Raw genomic sequence first — 22,657 nt, forward strand, 5'->3', positions numbered from 1 at the left:
GGAAAGCTTGCAGCGATAGTGTGACCGCTCTCATTTCTAGACAGTTTATGTGAAGGCACCTCTCTAGGCTCGACCATAGGCCGCAGATGGCCCTGCCCTCGTAAAGGGCTCCCCAACCTAGGTTGGAGGTGTCTGTTGAAATAACTTTCCTTTTCGAAATCACACCCATACTCATGCCGGTTTGGTACCAGCCGGATGCTTTCCAGGGCTCTGAAACAGCCGTGGTTCACTTTGATGTGCAAGTGGCCAGATTGCCAAGCATGAGCCGGTACACAGGGTTTTAACCAGCGCTGAAGAGGACGCATGTACAGCAGACCCAGCTGGAGTACTGATGATGCTGAAGCCATGAGACCTAACATCCTCTGAAATATCTTGAGAGGCGTGTAAGCGTCCGCTCTGAACGACACTGCTAGGCGCTGAATGGCACTCATTTCTAGAGAGTTTATGACTGTCCCCAGGAAGGAAATGCTCTGCCTGGGAGACAGCGCGCTTTTGGAAGCATTTATCCTGAGACAATGCTAAGGGTTGGAGCCAGGATCTGTGAGTTATTAACTGTGCCTCCGATTGTGCTATAATCAGCCAATTGTCAAGGTAGTTCAACACTTGCACTCCCCGTTGTCTCAGGGGAGCGAGAGCTGTGTCCATGCACTTCGTAAATGTACGGGGTGCTAGAGATAGGCTGAACGGCAAAACCGTGTACTGATAAGCCTGCCCCTCGAAAGCGAATCTCAAGAATGGCTTGTGATGGGGCATTATCTGAATGTGAAAATAAGCATCTTTCAGATCCACTGAGAAAAAACAATCCCCTGGGCGAATCTGCGCGAGGATTTGTTTGGTTATCAGCATCCTGAATGGGCGCGTCATAAGCGCTTTGTTCAGGTGTCTGAGATCTAAGATTGGTCTGAGACCGCCATCTTTTTTCGGGACGAGGAAGTAGCAACTGTAAAAGCCCGACTCGCTTTGTGATAAAGGGACTGGCTCTACAGCCCCTTTTGCTAACAGTTTCGACATTTCGGAGCGAAGGACGTGAGCCACGTCGCTTCTCACTGTTGTCTCGACCACGGCTAGAAAGCGCGGAGGTCTGCGAGCAAATTGTAGCGAGTAGCCTCGTTTTATTACATTCAACACCCATTTTGATAACCCGGGGATGGCATAGCCAGGGGTTGAATGATGTCTGGGGACGGGCCGCTTTATGATAGGGACCCGGCTGCCCAGCTGCTTTGTGCTTGTGATACTGTAAGAACAGCGCTTATGCGAGGGAGTGCGTACTTCATAGTGGGCACACAACCTACATTCATTACACCTCCAGCGCAAGCCGGAGGGAAAACTGATGCTGTGGGAACAGTGCTTATGTGCAGGGGTGCATACTTCATTGTGGGCACACAACTTACATTTATTACCCTTCCAGCGTGAGTCAGAGGGAAAACTGATACTGTGGGCACACAACCTACATTTATTACACTGCCAGCATGACCTGGAGGACCAACTGATAGAAAAGTGCTCTTTTCGTGCTTTATTTGGGTTGCAGTAAAAAGGCCGTTTGTTTGCAGGTGTGCATGTTTCATAACAGACTCGTTTACTGCAGTATTGATATTTCTAGCCGCCTGAGCTAATGAGGGGACTAGAAAATGTATAAAAGGCTTTTTGGAGGTTGGCCCTGCCTCGGTGGGACTCAAACACTCTCTTTTCCTCCCTTTCGCCGTGGCTAGGAATGCTTTCGAGGCTCGGGGTCCAACACAATCTTGGGTCAGGGTCCCCGTTGCTCTGGGAACTGCTGCCGCTTAGCTGAGCAAGAGCGGTGACGGACCTCAGCCGCTGGACGGGGCTGTGTGACCAACGGCGCTGACTTTACCTGCTGAGGAGTCGGCACCTTTTTGTGGCGGCTTGAAGCAGAGCTGGAACGCTAAGGGAGGAAGTGACGCATAGCTTGTGACGCCTTCTGAGCCTCGGTGTAGTGTTCCGCGAAACCTTTGACTTCTGGGCCGAACAGACCGGTGGTGGAGATAGGGGAGTCGAGAAAACCTGCCCTGTCTGCATCCTTCATCTCTGTTAAGTTTAACCAGAGGTGACGTTCAAGCACTGTCAAGTTCGCCATACTCCTTCTAATCGCCTGAGTGGTTGATTTTGTGGCCCGCAGAGCCAGGTCTGTGGTGCTGCGCAGGTCCCTGAAAGCTTCCAGTTCAAGTCCAGACTCAAGTCCAGACAGATTTTATGACAAGAATGGGGGCTTATATAGCTATAAACCACGCCCATTTCGGCAGGCTCTGACGCGCCTGGGCGCGAAGCACCCTGAATTGGTTCACGCGCCTTAGCTGCCTCGCCATAGGTTCGTGCAGTTGCCGCAGCACAGCCAATGACCGTGCTAGACGCTTGGCTATGTGTCTGCTGTGCAGCTGCACTGCGTTTTAAAAATTTGGCTTCAATATTCTCGAGAAAAGGAGTTTTCACATAGCGTAAGCTACTTACGCAATACGAGAGACCTCTCGAAAGGGAACTGAAGAATGATTTTCTGAAGAAAATTGGGGAGTTTAACTTCTCAGGCAGACAAGGAACTCAAGAACAACCATCACAAAACAGAAACAAGAAAAGCAGTCGTGGATCATCCAGGTGTGTCATACACAGTATTAAGAATGAAGGGTTAACCTTTGAACGGGGAAGGGAATTTTTTTATAAATTCAGCTATTTATTTATTTTTGCGTGGACTATATGTAAACATCTTTAATGTAAAACATCTTATTCAGGACAGTACTAAAAAAAATAAAAACATGCATTTTGTATGATCCCTCTTATTTTGCTAAACTTAAAGGGTTACTTCAGGATTTAGCATTAAGCTTTGTATTAGTAGGAAACCTGTAGTATTTTCGAATTACCATGCTTTCCACCCTCATATCCCCCTGAGACAAGAGATTTATGTATTTTTTGTCTGGAAAAAATCCTCCAATGACGCAAAAATCGTCATTTTGCGTCATCGGAGGATTTTCTGGCCAGAGGCTAAAGACTACAGCCAGTAGATGGCGTTGTTCCGCATGTTTTCAGCCCGCCCATAGAGGGTGGGATCTCACTCAGTCAGAATGTACACAGTGTCAGCCGTCTTTCTTTGGAAGCTAAGCTAGCATGCTCTTGTTCTGTGGAGAAAGCTGAATAGTAGGAGAAAGCTGAGTAAGTAACCATCCTCCTTTTCCCGGACTTGTCCGGCGGGCGAGATCGTTCAAAATGTACGGGATTCAGCTTTTGCTTTCTGCGGTCGCTATTCCTTGTTTACATGCACACCTTTTGTTTCAATCTAACTGAATTCATTCCGATTGGTGAACTTGAATGTAGTGTTTACATGAACGCTAAACAAGTGATCGGTTGATGTGCGTTTTACCATTGCTAAGAAAAATTCCCGCTCCTCCGTGAGAGATGGGAGACCCGGCGCGTCTCAGTAATCATGACACCGGCCTCGCGCTGTTCTCCCGCGGCCGTCAGCCTCGTCCTGCTCGCCACAGTAAACATGATGAATGAATGGCGACTGTAGAACGCAAAAGCTGAATCCCGGACATTTTGGGCTATCTCTAAATCCCTCGCAAACTCATCACGTAGGCTAGCTTTGTTGTTTTAAACTGCGCACTCTTACCGGTAGGCGTGGCCTCCTAAGACAGCGAAGCAAGTGCATTCTGGGAGTTGTTGTCTTTCATCCACATAAGCCAAAAATACATTTTATGGCTTTTCTCAGTCTAGAAAGCTCCAAATTCAAAAATTTCTTCACATTTCTTCTACTTAAATGACCTATTTTAAATACACATTCATCTTCCCAGAGGTGAAGTATCCCTTTAACCGTAACACTTTATTTTGATGGTCCCTTTTGAACCTTCTGTTGACTAGAAGTAACTTTGCAACTACATGTCAACTAACTCTCAGAGTATTAGTCGACTGTCTGCTTATTTTCTGCAAACTCTTTATTGTGATGGTCCTCCAACAGAAATTATACTGACAATAAGTAGCTTTGCAAGTACAGGTCAACTTATTCTAACCCTACCAGTCTACCAATACTCTACTAACACTCTAATGAGAGTTAGACATGTAGGTGCAACGTTACTTAGTCAACAGAATGTGTTAAAGGGACCATCAAAATAAAGTAAAACATTTGCAGATTCTGCAAGGTGTATGTAAACTTTTGCACATGAATGTACAATATATACGTATATATATATATATATAACCCTGATGACAGCTCATGCATGACGACAACACCTGTTTTTCTGTCTTTTCTTTAAATTTTACTTTTTTTTTCTTATTCTGCAGTTTCTTTGACTATAGTTTAAACATATAAACAGGTCAAATGTGTTATACCCTTGTTTTTGTATCAAAAAAGTTGCAGAGACTTATTTTAATGAGAACATTTTTAATGATCAATCTCTTTAATGTATTTTTTTTCTGAAAAACAAATTCTTTGTAACTCTCTGGCATTACCATTTACATAATTCTGTACATGAAAAAGAAAAAAAGCACTGCTTTAGATACAGATTAAAATTTGAAAACTAGAAAAACCTTCAAATAAAAATTAGAGGAGGTTTACATTACAAATTAGTAGTAAGACATTGTCTGAAGTGCAATGGTATAGCTCAGATGAGTTTAAAAGTGGAAAAAAAGATGAAATAAAAATACTTCTCTATCTTAAACAAACAGCAATATTTTTACAGTTAGTAGAGACATATCCTCTGATGTATTTAAAATTGTAAAAACATATTTACATATAACTGTATCTGATATATATCTTTTTCCATCACATATATGTCAGCACCAGTAAGAAATAAAAAGGAGAAAAAAGATAAGCTCGATGACTTCAACAGAAATCAAAAACATGTTAATCTTGGTCCCAGATTGTTGATATTTGGTGAGACGGCAGGAGAACGTGGGCTTTACCCTCTCCAACTGCGATCCTCTTGACACAGCAACAATATAACACTGCGAAACACTGAAGATGTGAATGCGTTCAATCTCCCATTAAGACAGATATTTCTCAAAAAAGGGCAAGTCAGTCACAATTCAAGTCAGTTACATTCCTCATAGAGCTGAAACAATCAAACTAGAGCTCGATCACAGAAAGAGACAGCATGACTATAATACCATAAAGTAACACACAACTAGGAGAAAAGACAGATTTTCTTTGTGTGGCATTTCATGGTAAACAGCAGACACCTAAAGTAAAGAAATGGTTACCATTTTGAGACTTCATTTGAAATTAGTTGACAGACCAGGTTAAACTCATACAAGTAACACAACAAATCATTATTTATGTGAACTATAAATTTTTCGAATAATGAACACAAGTTGGTGGGAATGGATCGTAAATCAATTTAAATTCCCAATACAGAGCATAGGCTTACATTTACAAATTAAGTTTTTTTTTTTAATTTTTGTTGAAATTGTCACAGTTGAAAGAGAAAAAGAAAGTTGACTGGATTACAAACGGCTTGCCGGAGTCTTGATGTGCTTGTTTTTCCTCTGTCAGGCATTGTGTAACGGGTAAATGAGTGTCAGTGGGTGCAAGAGCTTGAAGTGATTGAAATGTGTCATTTGACTGGTAAAATAAAAGGAGAAAAGTGGTATGACCCATCAGCGGAAATACAGTATGTACTGCGTATTTAAATGTTTTCTTTTTTTATTCAAATATCTTTAACCAGTGTTCACAAGCAATTACGTTCAGAAAAGAAACAAAACTAGAATGTTGTGAAGCATTTTTTAAATGATAGAATCAAAACACTGAACGTCTGGGGTGTTACATTAAAATCGCATAAATATTACTTTATACTTGGTGAACTGTTTCTTGTAATCCAGATGAGTTCATATATCCTTTCTAGCTGCCATTGTGACTAAAGAAAACATCTTTCTCACAGTTTTAGGGAGGGGAGGGGGAAGTTTGTAGCTGCCAAATCTCTTCACCTAGTTGACAAACACACACACATGGCTTCACTCTTCTACTGACACCGGTCGCCTAGCGACAGCAGAGCATCCATCTTGCATGCACAGAGCACACGGAGTCTGATGTGTTTTGTTGTGATGCTCATAGTGCAAATAAACGCGCAAGCACACACACACGCACACGCACACACACATACACACACACACACACACACACACACACACACACACACACACACACACAAGCACAAAGCAGAGCAAATCAACACACATCAAGAGCAGCGAGAGAGAGAGAAGATATGTAAGAGAAGAAAAAGGAGGTGTGTTGAATTGTTTGGTTTGGGAAAAGGGATCCATTGGTGACAAAGGCCCACCTCAAATTTCCACACACTCTTTAATACATGAACAGGATGTCAGAACAAGGGAGAACTAAATACATAAAAACATCCATAAAATCTTTTCCAATGTCATTTTGCAGGTTTTCAGTGCCTCTTGCCCTTAGTCCAGCACAAAGGACATAAGAGAGAAAAAAGACAAAGACATAAATGGATCAAATCCAAAATGGGTATTTCTTAAAAAAAAAAAAACACAAAAAAAACAATTTGAACGCCGGATCCTTACTGGAGAAGCAACCCAAACAGAGAGGAATTGGTTTAAATATTGTGACAGCACACACATGTAATACACAACATGTAATATATTTCTTAGATTTGTCGACCATGTAATAAAAAAAAAAAAAAATAAAGAAAAAAAAAAAATCACATTTTCCATAAAATTGTTCTGTTAAAAAAAATCCCTTAGGCTATTGGTTGGGGAAAAACTCTTCCATCCAACCTTCCGTTGAATCCAAATCTGTCCCATCCGACAGGCCGAACGAAACCCCGGCCCCAGCCCCCGATTGGCTGCCGTAACCGTATGCCAGGTCCTGATTGGACGTCCTCTGGTAGCCCTGAGGCTGACCCCCTGGCATGTACGACCCACCCCCTCCCGATGCTCCCGGTATGCCCTGAGCAGGGCCCTGTCCAAAAGCGGCCATGTTGGGCACTCCCTGGTTCATGCCTGGCATTACCATCCCCCGCGGCTGGTTGGTCCTTGGTTGCCCCGCCATGTGCGGCATCATCGGCCCACCCATTGCAGCTGGGTTTATTGAACGTGGGTCCACCATAGTCTGTCCGGCCATCGCTTGTGCGAAATGCTGCTTGGCTATCCTAGGAGGCTGGCCACCTTGCATGGCGTACGCAGGGTTACTGTTAAACGCCACCATGTCGTTTGAAGTCCTTCCGCCCATGGCCTGAATATTTTGCTGCTGCGGCCACGTCGGGCCTCCGCCTCCCATCATGCTCTGCAGTCTCTGAACTTGGGCTTTGGCCATCGGCTGCCCACCAGGGGCGACACTGGCTGATTTTATCTGCTGCTGCGGGAGGGCCTGGTTCATTAGCATCCCCTGTCCATACCCGCCTCCCGGGCCTCCGCCGACCATTCCTTGCCCGCCGGCGCCCGCTTGTCTTTGTGCCATCGCCATACCGGGCTGGTTGGGATGGTGCTGCTGTTGCTGCTGGAGCATTTGGCCCATGTTTGGGTTCATACCCTGGTACATGGCAGTCTGTGAACTGGCCTGGCCTCCGTATGCCATGCTCATGTCACCCTGCGAGGGCATGGCGGCGGAGTTCTGGACGGGCGCCATCTGCAGTATCCCCGGGTTCTGTTGCTGCTGCTGCAGGAGTCGAGCATTCCGCATGTTCTGCAGCGTCTGGTTCCTTGCTGCCATCTCCTGGGACGTGCCTAAAATCATTTAAAATTAAATAATATTAACTGACATCTGTTGTTCTCATTACATTTCCAGTACATCAAAGGCTTGCTTCAATTAAAGTCAAACAGCATAAATACACACTCATAATAGCATAGCAAATCACTGTCAATTGTATATCATGACATAAACATGTGCTTGAAATGAATGATTCCATGTTCCCAATCCTGCTTCTGGAGATCTACTTTCCTAATGCTTCTGGAGATCTACTTTCCTAAGTTCAGCTCCAACACAAATCAAACAGCTAATTAAGATCTTCAGGAGCGCTTGATAATTACAGACAGGTGTGTTTGATCAGGGTTGGATCTAAACACGGGTATCTTCAAAACTGCTGATTTTTCTATGAGGTTTGGCTGTTAATCAATACGCAAAAGCAGTATCCCAGTCACCGAAACCGAACTTTTTTGAAAACTCCTGCTAGGCTGAAATTTTTTAGAAACTCCGGTTGCAGTGTTGTCGTGTGCAGACAGTGAAACCGGAGATTTTGGCTTGTGACATCGGAGTGCACGCCGTTATCCCCTTTATTTGAAGTCAGATTGTGTGCCGCTATCTCCTTTGTTTACATGAGGCGAGTCTGTGCAATGGCGGACTTGTATACATGGCTTATCTTTATACATGCACAGTTCTCCCATTATATTGCGGAACAGAGGCGTCAGAATGCAATACTACGCAGGTCACTGTTTATTACAACATGTTGTTAGCCTACCAGAACCGGTAATAATCTTTTTTCAGGCTTCTGATTAGCCAACATGGCTTTACGGTTAGGGTTATATCGACACCTGTTGGTTTGGCATGCTCTCGACAGCACTTCATAGCGTGTTTTTGCGTTTTCATGTGGACAGAGATTATTTTTAAACCGTGCTTGCGTGGACGCAATTTCTTTTTTTTAAACAGAGGAAAAAAACTTTTATAAAAATACGTGTGGACTAGGCCTTAGACCTTGAATAAACCTACATGAATTTCATGTTAGAATGATGTTGACAGGCATCAGACAAAAATGTAGATATAAAGCAGGGGTAGTGTAGGGGCAGAACAAATGTGTGTGTGTGTGTGTGTGTGTGTGTGCACATATAGAAACAGATTTCCCGCACTAATACACAAGCCTGAAAAATAGCTTAAGGATTTCTGATTGAAAATGTTGTCAGATTTTACTGCAGATATGAAATATGTTATTACAATGTAATCTTGGCAAACTGTTTCAGACATTTTAGTCTCAATTGTAGTAGTTGTACCTACATTGAAAATAGCTGCCTGGCAATGTGACCAAAACGACCGCTGAGTAAACTGACTTGCCTTAAAGTCAAATTAACCAATAAACCAAAAGACAGACTAAAATAGTATGTCCACTTGAATTTAATATTCAAAACAACAAAAACAAAAAGAATCAATAGACGTGTTTCCTGTTAAAGCAACAGACTTTGTTCGGGTGAATGTATGCGTCTTATACTGCTTCATGCGAAAGGCTGGCACTGGGTGTGCAAGTGGCCAGGCAGTAATTTGAGGTGCCAACGAGAAAAAAAATTTGGGGGGGGTTTTAAAAAGAGGAACTGCACTTAGAGGCTTAAAGGAGGAGTTCAGATTTTTCACATCAGAAGTCTACTATCCACTTCAGGTCCTTACAGTGCTTGTATAACACTATAAGCCCTTTAGCCACACAAAGTAATATGGTCGTTACAACTAGTGGCAAAGCGTTTAGATTATGGGAATGGATATTATCCTCCTTTCTTTGTATATGTGCTTGTCTTGCCTTGAAACTGCTGGAGTGGATATGGATTCCTCTGTGCCTGACTCATCTGTCTGGGGAGATGCTGCTGCTGTTGTAACTGGAAAAAGAGGGAAACAAAGCAGAAAACTAGATGAATATCAGAAATTCCTTATCGATAAATCACAAACAACTGAACAGAAAGCAGACCTCCTAAGCCACAAAATGTCAACAGATGATTGCACACTCACAAGGATGACTATTTGATACGAGCATAAAGAAAAGCACAGCACTGTATGTCTATGGTGTCAATGGCACTCACCTGTTCTGCCAGCATGTGCTGCTGCTGCTGTTGCTGTCTCTGTTCTCTAATAAGCTGTGCTTTCTGCTGCTCCATCATATGGATCTGGACCCTCTTTTCCTGCTCCATAGCCATCATCTGCTTCATCATGGCCGCCTGCTGTGGATTGGCCAGATACCCGGCAGGCCCCGCCCCGTTAGGCCCTGATGAGGCCACACCCCCCGGTCCCCCGTGAGGTGGCTGGACTCCACCAGCCTGCCGTTGCAATCCAACCACACTTTCCTACAAACGCAAGAAAGGAGAGATGATCAGACAGGGTATAACAGACGATTCACTTCATTTTCAGTCATTGAATTACTGACACCTAATACATTGCTTCTTGCATGTAATTACAGATTATTTTAACGGTCATGTAATCTCCAGCCACTGGGGAATGGCTTCATTGGTACAAAATGAATACATTACATACAGTACACTACTGTTCAAAAGTTTGAGGTCGGTATGATTTAAGAAACTAATACTTTTATTCAGAAAGGATGCATTAAGCTGATCAAAGTTACAGTAAAGCCATTTATGATGTTAGAAAACATTTCCATTTCAAATAAATGCTGTTCTTTTTAAACTTTTATAAAAAAATAAATAAAAAAATGCATCATGGTATCAGTACCAAAATATTAGGTGCCGTTCACACAGAACATGTTTTTCCATTCCAAATGTGCTTTTTTTCCCCATTGTTTTTTTTTAATGTAAACATAAATGCAGCCTTGGTTAGCCTAACATACTTTATTTAAAAAACATTTAAAAAAACATCACTGACCACAAACTTTTGAATGGTAGTGTATCATACAAATGTATGTTCCCATGTAAATACCTTTAAATCTAATACAGCAGAAAAAAACTCATACTCAGACTTTTTACAGTGTCATAAATTAAACTGAGTACACTTTTATCAAAATTTGTTTACTAATGACCAGAAAAATAAAACCTCAGAAGAACAAATTTCTCAAACATGGCACACCAAAGATAACAGGAGCTGTGGAGACCTCTTTTTTTGTGTGTGAGGTAAGGAAAAGATACCCCCTCTCTTTGAGTAGTGGTTCAGGTAACATAAAATGACCTTTAATACACTTGAAATAGACTGTGGTCTGAGATCCACGACAAAGAGTCATGAGACCCAGACTCTAGATGTTTATGGACTTCTTATAAGATTTGAAGACCAGGACAATCAGACTAAGACACCAAGTAACTATGTTTTTTTTATTTTCAAAGGACCGGTCTGAGATAGGACAAAGGAATGGTATGCAGAAGGAGGGGTAGGGGGTTCAAACTGGATTTGAACTCACATCGTCCACACAAGCACCACATAGCTCAATGCGCCCGAACACTTCACTGACCGCAAGCCCACGACTCCAAACATTTTATATGAACCATCCGTCCATGAGGCTCTTAGAACAGTATAAATAATGAGGCACAAACATGCACACGCCACAGGAGACTGTTCAGATAAATCTAGACCAGACCGGTCAATGAGCACAAATCTGTGTGTAGACAGCTGGATCTCTTCTGTTAACCAGTCATGCTGTCCAAACGAGCGCTGATCCGCACGTACGTATCCTTGTTGAGGCCGGAAAGGCCAGAGGGGGGCAGTGTTGATCTTTTTTCCCCCCTTTTCCTACCATCTCTCACTCCCTCTTTTGAGTCGTCATCTATCTCTATTTCTTCCACCTCTGTGCCCATGTCTCCATTCCGTTCTCAGTCTTTCCCTCCTTCCTCCACATTTCCCTTTACCTCCTCTCTTTTTCTTCTTTCGCCCTCACCACCTTACATACTCTTTTTCATTATGATCCCTTCATTCCCCCTCTCCCTTCTGCTCTCTCTGCAGATGGCTTAATCATGAGTGGTGTAAAAGATGTGTCTCCTTCTTCCTGCCGGATAATGTGTGTGAGCCAAAGACTCCTCAGCAGAGCATGGAGAGAGAGAGAGAGAGAGAGAGAGAGAGAGAGAGAGAGAGAGAGAGAGAGAGAGATGAGGGGAGAGAGAAAAAAACATTAAAGAGAGGGAGGGAGAGAAAAAAACATTAAAGAGAGGGAGGGAGAGAAAAAAGATAGAAAGATAGAGATAGATAGAAAGAGAAAGAGAAAGAGAGAGATAGATAGAGATGAGGGGTGAGAGAAAAAGACTCAAATGACAGAAAAAAAATATTAAAGGGAGGGAGAGAAAAAAAGATAGAAAGATAGATAGATAGAGAGAGAGAGAGAGAGAGAGAGAGAGAGAGAGAGAGAGAGAGAGAGAGAGAGAGAGAGAGCAGGTAGCCAGGCAACAGTGGCTGTAATGTTGAGCAGATGGTGCTCATAGGAGCCATGATGGACGACAGCGGGCAGCAGCCGAGAGAGAGAGAGAGAGACCGAGGCCGAGAGGGAGAGCAGCGTAAATTAAGTCTCTCTCTTTTATCCTCTCTTCCTCCTCTTTCTGTCTCTATCACCGATTCCATCTCCATCTTTTTTTCCTTAGTTCACACGTGTGTGAACCACTCTTGATTCTACTGTTCTTGCTTGGTCATCTATCTCTCTAACTAAACTGTCAATCATAAAGATTGCTGAAAGAGACTGTACAGGAGGATCAATGCAAATACAGCAAGGATGTTTTGTATAATATCACATGACCAAAAATATTGTCCAAAATTTGACAGAACGATTCTTTAACTTCAAAGTGTTACTGAAAGGTGTATTGTGTATTTTCTGCATCGCAAGCAACTCCAAAAAAAGGGAGTCTGTTTTCAAACATGACCACGGCTCGTTTAGGCAAGCAGGTAGCCCCGCCCTCAAACCCATGCCATTGGTCAAGCAAGAAACAGACATGTTAGATTGCTCAAATCAAACAGCAGAGAAAAACAATCATGTTTTGAAAGTAACAGAACTTGCACTCTTCAAAAAAAAGTCAAGTTTTAGTTGTGTGGATGTTCAAAAGATGGCCAAAAAAAGTTGAGAGAACATTAATTTGTGTTTTGAAGATGAATGACTGTCTTATGGGTTTAGAACGACATGAGGGTGAGTAACTGATGACAGAATTCTCATTTTTGGGTGAACTATACATATGAGAAAGTATTTTAAACTAAAGTGTGTAAACTAGCATTATCAAATGGAAATGCTAAAGTATTGACTTCAAACAGGTTTTCCTGAACACTCCCCCCCATCTGTCATTGGTCAGGACAAACATAATCCCGCCCCAAACACACATCAATGGTCGAGCAAATGTTGCTGTTGTCAGGCTGGTCAGGACTCCAACAGACAGAACAATGTTTTGATAGTGCCACATTTACACTTTTTGGGGAAATCAACCTACAAATGACTGACTTGTCGAATACATTAATCTGGGATAGAAGAAGGTATTTTAAAATCCAACACACTCTGAGCTTTGTGAAAGCATTAAGTGTGAGGGTTTACCAAAGGCACCAAGCAAACATAAACAGGCAAGACTATCTGATGATTGTGAACTCTAAAGCTCATCTTCAATTGTTAAAGGTGTTGGAGGATCACAAAGAAGCTCACTGCAGCTTGCACAGAGCAATACATAGTGCGATACAGATAGCCGGAGTGATTGCTTTCATTGATCTCATGCATACACACACAAACACACATTGATTACCCAGTAGTGAGCCTTGGCCCAGATCAGGCACTAATCTGAGGGGTTTGCTCACAACATCCCCTCTAATAATACACTACGCACCAACACACGGTCCTCATGAGGGTGTTCGTGTGTGTGGGTGGTGATAGTAGTGACTGGCCAATTCAAACAAATTCAAGCTATGACATCTTAAACGTGTTAAAGAATTTTGGCAATGCCAAAGACGATGCATAAATGTAGCTTCGGCTGATCATTTGCAAGTTCAGTCTCAATACGGCATTAAAGACTCGAGAGAGGAAGTTTGAGCTGCTCTCTACTTTTTTTTAATGGCCAATGGCTGATATCTAGAGAGCATCTATCTATCCGTCCATCCATGCGAATCAAACCTGTGACCACAGCATTGCAAGAGCCATGCTCTATTGTTACTCTCATCATTTTAATGTTAAGGATGCTTTTTAATGTCTCAGATCATGACAATGAGCATGTATGTAGCCTAACTACTACTTCAAAGTAGGCTTGATTAAACAGACCGATGAACTGACATAACGCTATGACGAAGGTGTGGAGGGGGCGTAGTCTATATCCGAATTCTCCAGGTGCTGCTGCTTTCTTTATCAGATTATTTGTTTGAATATCAATCACGTCACACCTACTGAGAGCAAACAAATGAGAGACTGGCAGGCAGAGGATCACCGACAGAAGGCCAAAACCAAGAAATCTACATCACAAATCGACCACAAACAAAAGCAGATTGTCAAAATATCCTTACATCTATTGGTGCAATGACCAAGAACAAAGAAATGCCAAAGTAGTCGTTCTTTTGTTCTCAAAATCTAGATAACACACCTGTTACAAGATAGGACTGTCCATGCTGTAGCCCACCCCCTCATTTCCCACTCTTCCATCCCTTTTTTTTGTCCACCCACAAACTCCACCTCTCTCTACCTCCAACCTTTTGCCCTCCCTTCCCTCCCCATGTTGTGTTATCTCTCCCAGTTTCTATATTCCCTTTCTCCATCCATCTATTCCACTGCACAGAAGACATTAGTGGTGGCCGTAAAGCCATATTTCTGTCTACAGCTCAATTACAAGCACGCGTGCTCACGCGTGCACAGGTTCAGCACCAGTTCATTGAGCATTATGGATAGAAATCCATCTGCAGCTATGCACACGGATTTCTCCATATGAATCCCTAATAAACAATTGCGGTAAACGGATTGAAACGTCAAATGATGATGTTAACCCTCAGATTTCAGTTTATGTCCATTTCATCAGCCAGGCTGGGTGGGCATGTCTACTAAATTGGATCAGTCACTTAAAATAGCGTGAAACGAAATTAAATAATCGCTCTTGGAATGAGACGGGCGTTAAAATGCAACCGATACAGCGCCTGAATAAGGCTACTTGTTTTCATTGTTTAGACAAGTCTGCGACGTGAAATTGTGCATTGTTCTTTGGCTACGCCTCAAAGTTTCAGAAATAAATACTGAGCACCCACGGCTCAATTAAACACAGACGGACTCTCTCTGTGTGGATCTGCAGGTAGAGGAGAAAATGATGAAATCTGATGTAAGGACGAGAAAGGAAAGATAACAGAAGCACAGTGAAATAAACGTCTCCCTCATGCTTCCTCGCTCTGTTACGCTCACTCTTCCTGTCTACCACTTTCCCTTTCTCATTATGGAGGATAAAATGCAGTATTTGGAGCATTAAGCTCTGAGATTCTGTTCGGCTTTCATAAAGGAAAATTTATAGAACCCATAAACAGGCCCACACAAAGCTCTACAGATTCAGAACACCCATAATTCACCAAGATCTGCCCATCTACTGCACCTTGCATGATCATTTAGTAGCCTAAATATTTTCAGATACCAACAACAGTGAAACACGGCAACAGAATTCAACAGGTTTTTCCCAAAAATAGTCTATATATATATATAGAAAATGCCGGAAAAGATCTACAGATTTTCATGACTGTGCAACCCGCACGTGTCATACGATATGCAGATTTACCCTTAAACACAACAGAACTCAGTTGAATGTCACAACAGGTGCTTGCGTGTCTGTTTCAAAATCTTCTCTCTTTCTTTCTCCTCTTATCTGTCCTTTGTTTCTCGCAGCTGCGCCTTGTTGAAAGCGATCATGACTAATTATTCAAGGCTCAACAGAAGCAGAAATTATGATGAACTTTATTATCCGAGTGAGAAAAAGAGAGAGCGAGAGAAAGAGAGAGAGGGGAGCGGGGGGAAATGTTTTAAGCTGTTGAAACGGTGTTTGATTGGTGAAGGGTTTTTGAGTGCGTCTGTGACAGATTAATTGTCATCTTTTACTGTCTCACTTTCCTGGGATGAGTGAACCAATCATGGCTCTTCTCTCGAGAGGGGAGATAAAAAGACCAATCACAGCCTCAGATCTCCTTTCTTTACTGTCCAACATTCCCACACAGGGAGGCGAGCTCAGGCTCTGATAGAATGTGTGGAATGAGGGAAGCAGAGTGTGTCAATGCTACATAAGAGCTCTGTTTCAATATTTTAAGGCATCATACGTTAAGCCTGTAACAAAAATCACACAAAAAAAGGTCAATTTTATGATGTCTATTAAAGAGATAGTTCACAATCATTTACTCACCCTCATGCTGTTCCAAACCTGTATTATTTACTTTCTTCAGTGGAACACAAAAGAAGAGATTTTTATATTTATTTCGCTTTTGTACATACAATAGCAGTCAAATTGGTTTGGCTACCAACTTCAAAATATCTTCTTTTGTGTTTTGCAGAAGAAAGAAATGCATACAGGTTTGGAATGACATGAAGGTGAGTAAATAACATAATTTTTGGGTGAACCATCCCTTTTTAAGATACCATGTTTTGGCTAAATCCAAGGCAGCATTGATCCATTGCAGAAAAGGCAATCCCAGAATGCACTGCAACATGTTCATTAAAAAGCAATAGAAATTAACTATATGTAGCCTACAGATCATTAAAAATTGACTATTTTACCCCACATTGGCATTTTTATGCTTGCACCTCAAATATGGACAAACCCAACCCAACCCACCATGGTTGTTTGTCCATATTTGACCCAAACATGGTTGAAACATCCCAGCATTTTTTTTTTTTTTAAAGTGTATCGGAGTGTCTTTTAGCTTAGAAACATGATAACGTCAAATTCCATTGGAATCAATTGTGAGTTGTCTCCGTACACTTCAAGCACTGTATGTCTGGCGCAAAGAAGTGCTGCCTAAGTAGAGCGTTTCAAATCACTCGCTCTTGATGTTACGGATGCCTTAAAAGGTAGCTGACTATGTAGGCATAACCTATGCTCACTAGGTTCGGAAAAGGTCCCATATTGTTTATAATTTCATTCGGAATATGACAGCATTGTGTTTGTGATGCGTGCGAGCGTGTGCTAGCGCGGCTTTAGTGTTCGGTTTCACAACACCCTCTCCCAGGCACTTTTTCTCCTGAGCAGCAATTACCAGGGCCTTGATTTATGTGTCCAGTCAAAGAAGCCTCCTCCCCCTCTCTTTCCTCCTCCTCTCACAGGCCTTTTATCAGCAAGTCACTCTCTAACAGCACCGCAGCCACCCCTGAGACAGACTCATCAGATAACACGCACGCACGCAATGAAATCTTTAAGAAAAAGCCTCATCCTCACGGGACAGAGAGCAATCGTTTAAGTATCTGTGAGCGCAGAATCCACGCGCACACGTATACATATGCGTCTTGTTGTATGTTAATGCGGAGGGCATCACACACATGCTCTCTCTCTTGCATGTTCTGTCTATAGTGAGAGATGGGTGGGGGAGGGGCTGAAGAATGCACGGCCTCGGGGGACTTCCGATCTTAGAGAGAGGGAGGGAGGGAGAGAGATAGAGCGGTGGAGAGGGGAAAGGGAGGGAGAGAAAAAGGGAGGTAAACAATCCAGCACACTTACAGAGCGCAGAGGGGAAATAGAGAGGATGGGTAAACGTGTTTAAGAACACACACACACACACACACACAAAACGGCGCCTCAAAAGAGCTGTTCGTGGGCGAGACTCTGACACACAATCGTTCAACAAGGAGAGGGGAAGGCAGAGAGGAAGAGACTAGGTGTCTTTTTTTTTTTTCTACAGCGTGACAGTGTTGACTGTTGACGGCTGGGAGTGTCATTGTGGGCAACGAGAGGGAATTACCAGACATGAAGCAAACTAATTACTGGCTGATTCACTAATTACCTCCAGAGAACGAGACGGAGAGAGAGCTGCTAAGTGAGCATCTCCCCTCCTGTCATGAAATAATGGGAGAGAAAAAGAACAGCAGCCTGACACAATGTGCTTCGTGACATCATAATGAGAAATGAACAAAGGCCCATTTGCCGTGCTTTTTCTTAAACGAATGTTGATGCATAAACCAGTTGGTTTAAGAGTAGAACTAGAGTAAACACTCATAAAAGAACTTCTTAATCACATTTCACAATGTGCTTCGTGACATCATAAAGAGAAATGATCAAAGGCCCATTTGCCGTGCTTTTTTCCTTAAACGAATGTTGCAATAAAAACCTGTTGGTTTCAAACTAGAACTAGAGTAAACACACAAAACAACTTCTTACGCACATTTTGTAATGTCGGTTTGCAATGTGCTTTGTCATGAGACGTGAACAAAAGCCCATTTGTTGTGTTTTCCTTAAACGAATGTTGCCATATAAACCTGTTGGTTTAAACTAGAACTGGTGCAAACATACAAACACACACATACAAAAAAAAAAAAAACACTTCTCACCTACAGCTGTTGATTAGGGTGGTCCTTATTTTTAAAGTCTCCAATTGTCATGCTCTTAACCCTTCAAATTGTCCCTTTATATAAGGAAATACAGCATGCCAATTTTTATGGCAGTAACATAATAATTACTGGTAGCTCAATAGCTTTAAACTTTCTGAGATTTTGATGATTTTCGTAAAAAACGATCATTTGAATTGGTATTGTACCTGGCTAGTAAAATTCCAACAAAATCTCCACATATTCCATATGCTCCATATATTCCTAAATATGTATTTTAGATGCATATCTCAGTTTACTTATTGTAGAAACTACATCCAAATTAATCCATCAATGACCTGGTTTAGCAGATTTACCTTTCCTGGTGGAATCAATACATATTTCTATTGATGATCACCTTGGTTATTGTTTGGGTTTAGAGCACATTTTTCGGTTTACAAAAATTACATTACGTTCCTTGAAATTGACCCGGAACTTTGGCCGAATCAAGCAGATTATCAGGAGGCACAGGCAATGAAAGTAGTCAATGATCACGCCGAGAGAGGAGTGGCTCTGATTCAAGAATACAATGGCTATCTCACACACTCTGAAGAACAATTGCAGTTTCTCCTTCATGTGGTGGAAGATCACCGACGGATCTATCCAGACTGCAAAAAGTCAACACTGGCTGCTGAGCATCAGAAATGAGGGATTGTTGAAAACTTTTTTTTGAGATTTTTGTCATTGTTGTCATGTCAGTGTTGCTCTGATTTCAATAAAATGTAGTTCATTTGCAGCAACTTTTAATATTACTTGCATATCACAATAACGCAACACAGCTTAACATAGGCAATCTTCCACATGATTGAGCTACCTCTAAATATCATTTTTTTGGTCAACATTTTTGCATATTTCCAATTTTTAAGTTAAAAGGAACCGTTTAAGAGGTTAAGACACTAACATTTTGCAACAAAAAAAAAAATTGGACTTGATAAGGACCACCCTACTGATTATGTTAGTTGGTCTTAAACATGGTCACTTGCCAGCCATGTAGAATTCCACAGAATCTGAACTTGCCCATCATTGATAAAGTGGCTTTTTGATCAATTTAATGATAGTGTTTTTGCACTTAGCTCCACATTTGACCATGTTTACAATCTACTCCAAATAATTCCGCCAAATGTTTTCAGATTTTTCCCCAAATCAATACAAAATTTATTTTATACAATACAATATTGATGATTTGATTACAGTCCATCTGGCCCTAGGTTACTAACAACCACAAAGTTGTGTTGTCACTAAATTGTTACAATGCAAATGACTAGTTCCGCAGAAAAGGATTATCAAGGGTCCTTACAGAACGTTTGCTGTCCCGACAACCACCACGCCCAAAGGTGATATTGTGGCTCCTGAGAGAGTAATGCCTATATTGATTTCCTCTCTAACTGCTAAGGAGGGAGAAACACCGTGCGAGAGAGAGACAGAAAGAAAGATACAAGAATATGACAGAGGCAGAGATGTCGGAGGGGAGTGGTAATTACTTAGATAAAGAGACAGAGAGAGGGAGTGAATGAGAGAGCGATGGAGTGACAGAGAGTGAGAAAAGAGCAAGGGAAGGAGGGAATGCTGACACTAGCGGTGAGACAAAGATCTAGATAGAGGAGAGAAAGAGAGGCTCATTTGCAGTCTGTCTTTGTGGAGAGGGTCATGAGCTTTTGCACACGCTCAGAGCGTGCCTGTCCACATTAGCTAGCAGAGCGCGTAGCAACGGGGGCTAACGCTAGATCTCACACACGCTCCGCAACGGAGGGATGAAAGACACAGGTTAAGACTCTTAAATATCACTGGGATTTAGGTCTGAGAGAGAGAAACAGAGAGAGACAGAGAGAGAGAGACAGAGAGAGAGAGAGAGAGAGAGAGAGAGAGAGAGAGAGAGAGAGAGAGAGAGAGAGAGAGAGAGAGAGAGACGAAAACTGTGAAAGAGAGAAAGTAGCAAAAACAAATGTTATGTTCATGGCAAAGTGCACTATTTTATATAGTCAATATTGCCAACATACAGTCAGGATCTCAAAATAAACGTTCTGCTACACTGTCCATAACTATTTATTATATTCAGCCCTGATACTCAATGTATTTCTTGTTTATTAAATATATTTTGCCATTTTGTTTCCTTGCATATTTGTGACAAAGTACAAGTCAAGGTCACTCACAACATATTATACAAGATAAGCCAGTATCCATCTATGAAACTCCACTCATGATGTGTTCCTTATATTATCATCTGGTGACTTAATACGTAAAGCGTTGAGGTTGACAGACTGATCAGTTTTGCCAATTATTCGGCACTGATAACAATCGGTTATTGACAAAAATCCATACCAGTAGTTTTCCGGGTTGCGTCTGTTGCTTGAGCGGCTGAGAAGGGTGCGTTACGCAGTACGAGAGCGGCCTCTATACGCGAAATAAAAACTATATCTGTTGCCTCGTGGAGTTTGTTTTGATGCATGAGACTGCGCGCAGAGTGGGACACTTCAGACACGGATTTAAAACAGACAATGAAGCGGTATGTTATACAGAACACTACCATACGTGTTTTCATATAATTATAATTATAAAGTAATGAATTGTTGACTAGATGCTGCATTAGTGGACAACAGCAGTATGTTTGCCGTAAGGCTGAGAGGATGCTAACATTAGTAGTACCTCAAGCGGTTAAAACAATGTGACAAATACACACAAGCCTGACATGTTTAATGTCAAGATTGTTTCCATCTATTTGCATTAGTTTGTATCCAGCTGGATGCTTTAATGCATTCATCAAGCAGCGACGATGCATATATAAAGCTAGTGTCAAGAGAAAGCAAACTGTATCATAGTTTGTATCAACAGAAACATATAAACAAATCAGAAACGCATTCAATTTCAGTTCTTTTTTCATTGTCAATGTAATTGTTTTGATTAGATAATCAAGTGTTCTAAAACAGAAGCAAATAAAGTGTGAGTAAATACATACAATACACATACGCGTCTAATTTTAATACGATGGCCCTTGTGTAGATATTTAAGCATGACTGTTTGGATTTATATGAAATAGTAACACTTTACAATAAGATTCCAATTGTAAAAAGGTTAATACAAGTATGGGTCATTGTTTATTTCTATTATTTACTAATACATTTTTACATCTTAAAGTTTTAGTTAATGCACTGAACTAATATGAACGATGAAGGTATAATTAATGTATTCATATTTTTATATTTAAAAAGTACAGTACATTTTCATGGTTCAGTACTGTTTTAAAAAATTTTGTAATACAGTTTTTTATTTAACGTGTTGTGTTTGTTTTCATTCAGTATCCATTTTAAAAACTATCGGTTGATGAATGGTTATCGGCCAGCGTGGTCCAATCTAGTTATCGTTATCAGTAAAATCCACTTTAGGTTGACCTCGAAAGCAGTTTTCACAAACTACAATTCGTGAGCAGGGGAAAATCTATTAAATTAATTCAAATTAAAATAATTCATTTTACAATCAAAAACAATACAATTAAAACGCTTTAAAGGACAAGTTCGGTATTTTACACTTAAAGCCCTGTTTACAGATCGTTTCTGATGAAATAGAACGGTTGAGATTAAAATTGACACATGCTGCTGTCCCGAGAATTTTAGGTTTATTTCGCTTCCCCCCCCCCACCTACAGAATGGCTGCATAGGTGCACTCGAACATATCCTTCCTAAAACGCATTAAACTTTCGTTTACAAAGAGATGAAACTCACCGAGTGGTCAGGGGTGTTCACTGATATGCTCACACAAAAATCGCTGCAAAATATGCTTTCCAACAGGTGTTTTACCATTCGTTGTAAAACTGTGGATCTATTTTTCCAAACGTCTCACACCCGTAGATTCTTCCGTTGAGAGCTTGAATAATAGACACTCCAGCCCAGTTGGTGGCGATAATGCACCTTTGCCAATTGCAAGCAAACCACTGGCATTTCATTGAATACACAGAAGAGGCAGAAGAAGAAGCGGCGGAGTAATACCGTACCTCACACAGCTCTTTCAATACAAGTCAATGGAGTTGGACAAAAACTACGATAAAACCTGTTGGAAAGCATCTTTTCAAGCGAAATAAACCTAAAATTCTCGGGACAGCAGCATGTGTCAAAATTTTAATCTTAACCGTTCTATTTCATCAGAAACGATCTGTAAACAGGGCTTTAAGTGTAAAATACCGAACTTATCCTTTAAGCATGTTTACCTGCATGTCATATTTTCAACAAGTGACCATTAATCAACATCAGAGAACAGTAAACTTATTGAAATATTCAATTTAAAATCTCAGGGGATACTTCAAGTAAATATTTTAAGTTAAAGGGGTTCATCTGACAAAAAAAAGCTTGGGAATCCCTGATGTAAAGTATCTAACAAACTTGTGCCTTTGATTTGAGATCTGCACATCAGCAGGAGTTACAATATTACCTAGATGTTGTTGACCATGCTGCACAGTTTCTAGTAAAGTTAACAGCCATCTAGTAACTCATTAGCAAGTTTTATTTACTCACCTAAGCCAATTTTACTCA

General features: G+C 41.4%; 1 protein-coding gene across 1 annotated transcript in view; it reads right to left on the reverse strand.

Annotated features, from left to right (window-relative positions):
• Window positions 1-5,404: 5,404 nt before the first annotated feature.
• maml3 (mastermind-like transcriptional coactivator 3) overlaps window positions 5,405-22,657 on the reverse strand; it is a 116,194-nt gene continuing 98,941 nt past the window's right edge. Inside the window, exons 3-5 of the mRNA XM_084389767.1 lie at window positions 9,736-9,996; window positions 9,459-9,534; window positions 5,405-7,686 (exon numbers count right to left, since the gene is read on the reverse strand). Coding sequence (XP_084245893.1) covers window positions 6,707-7,686; window positions 9,459-9,534; window positions 9,736-9,996 — 1,317 coding nt within the window. The 3' untranslated portion in view covers window positions 5,405-6,706. The remainder of the gene's footprint in view (window positions 7,687-9,458; window positions 9,535-9,735; window positions 9,997-22,657) is intronic.

The sequence above is a fragment of the Rutilus rutilus genome (genome assembly GCF_951802725.1).
Source record: "Rutilus rutilus genome assembly, chromosome: 2".
Classification (NCBI taxonomy): Eukaryota; Metazoa; Chordata; class Actinopteri; order Cypriniformes; family Leuciscidae; genus Rutilus; species Rutilus rutilus.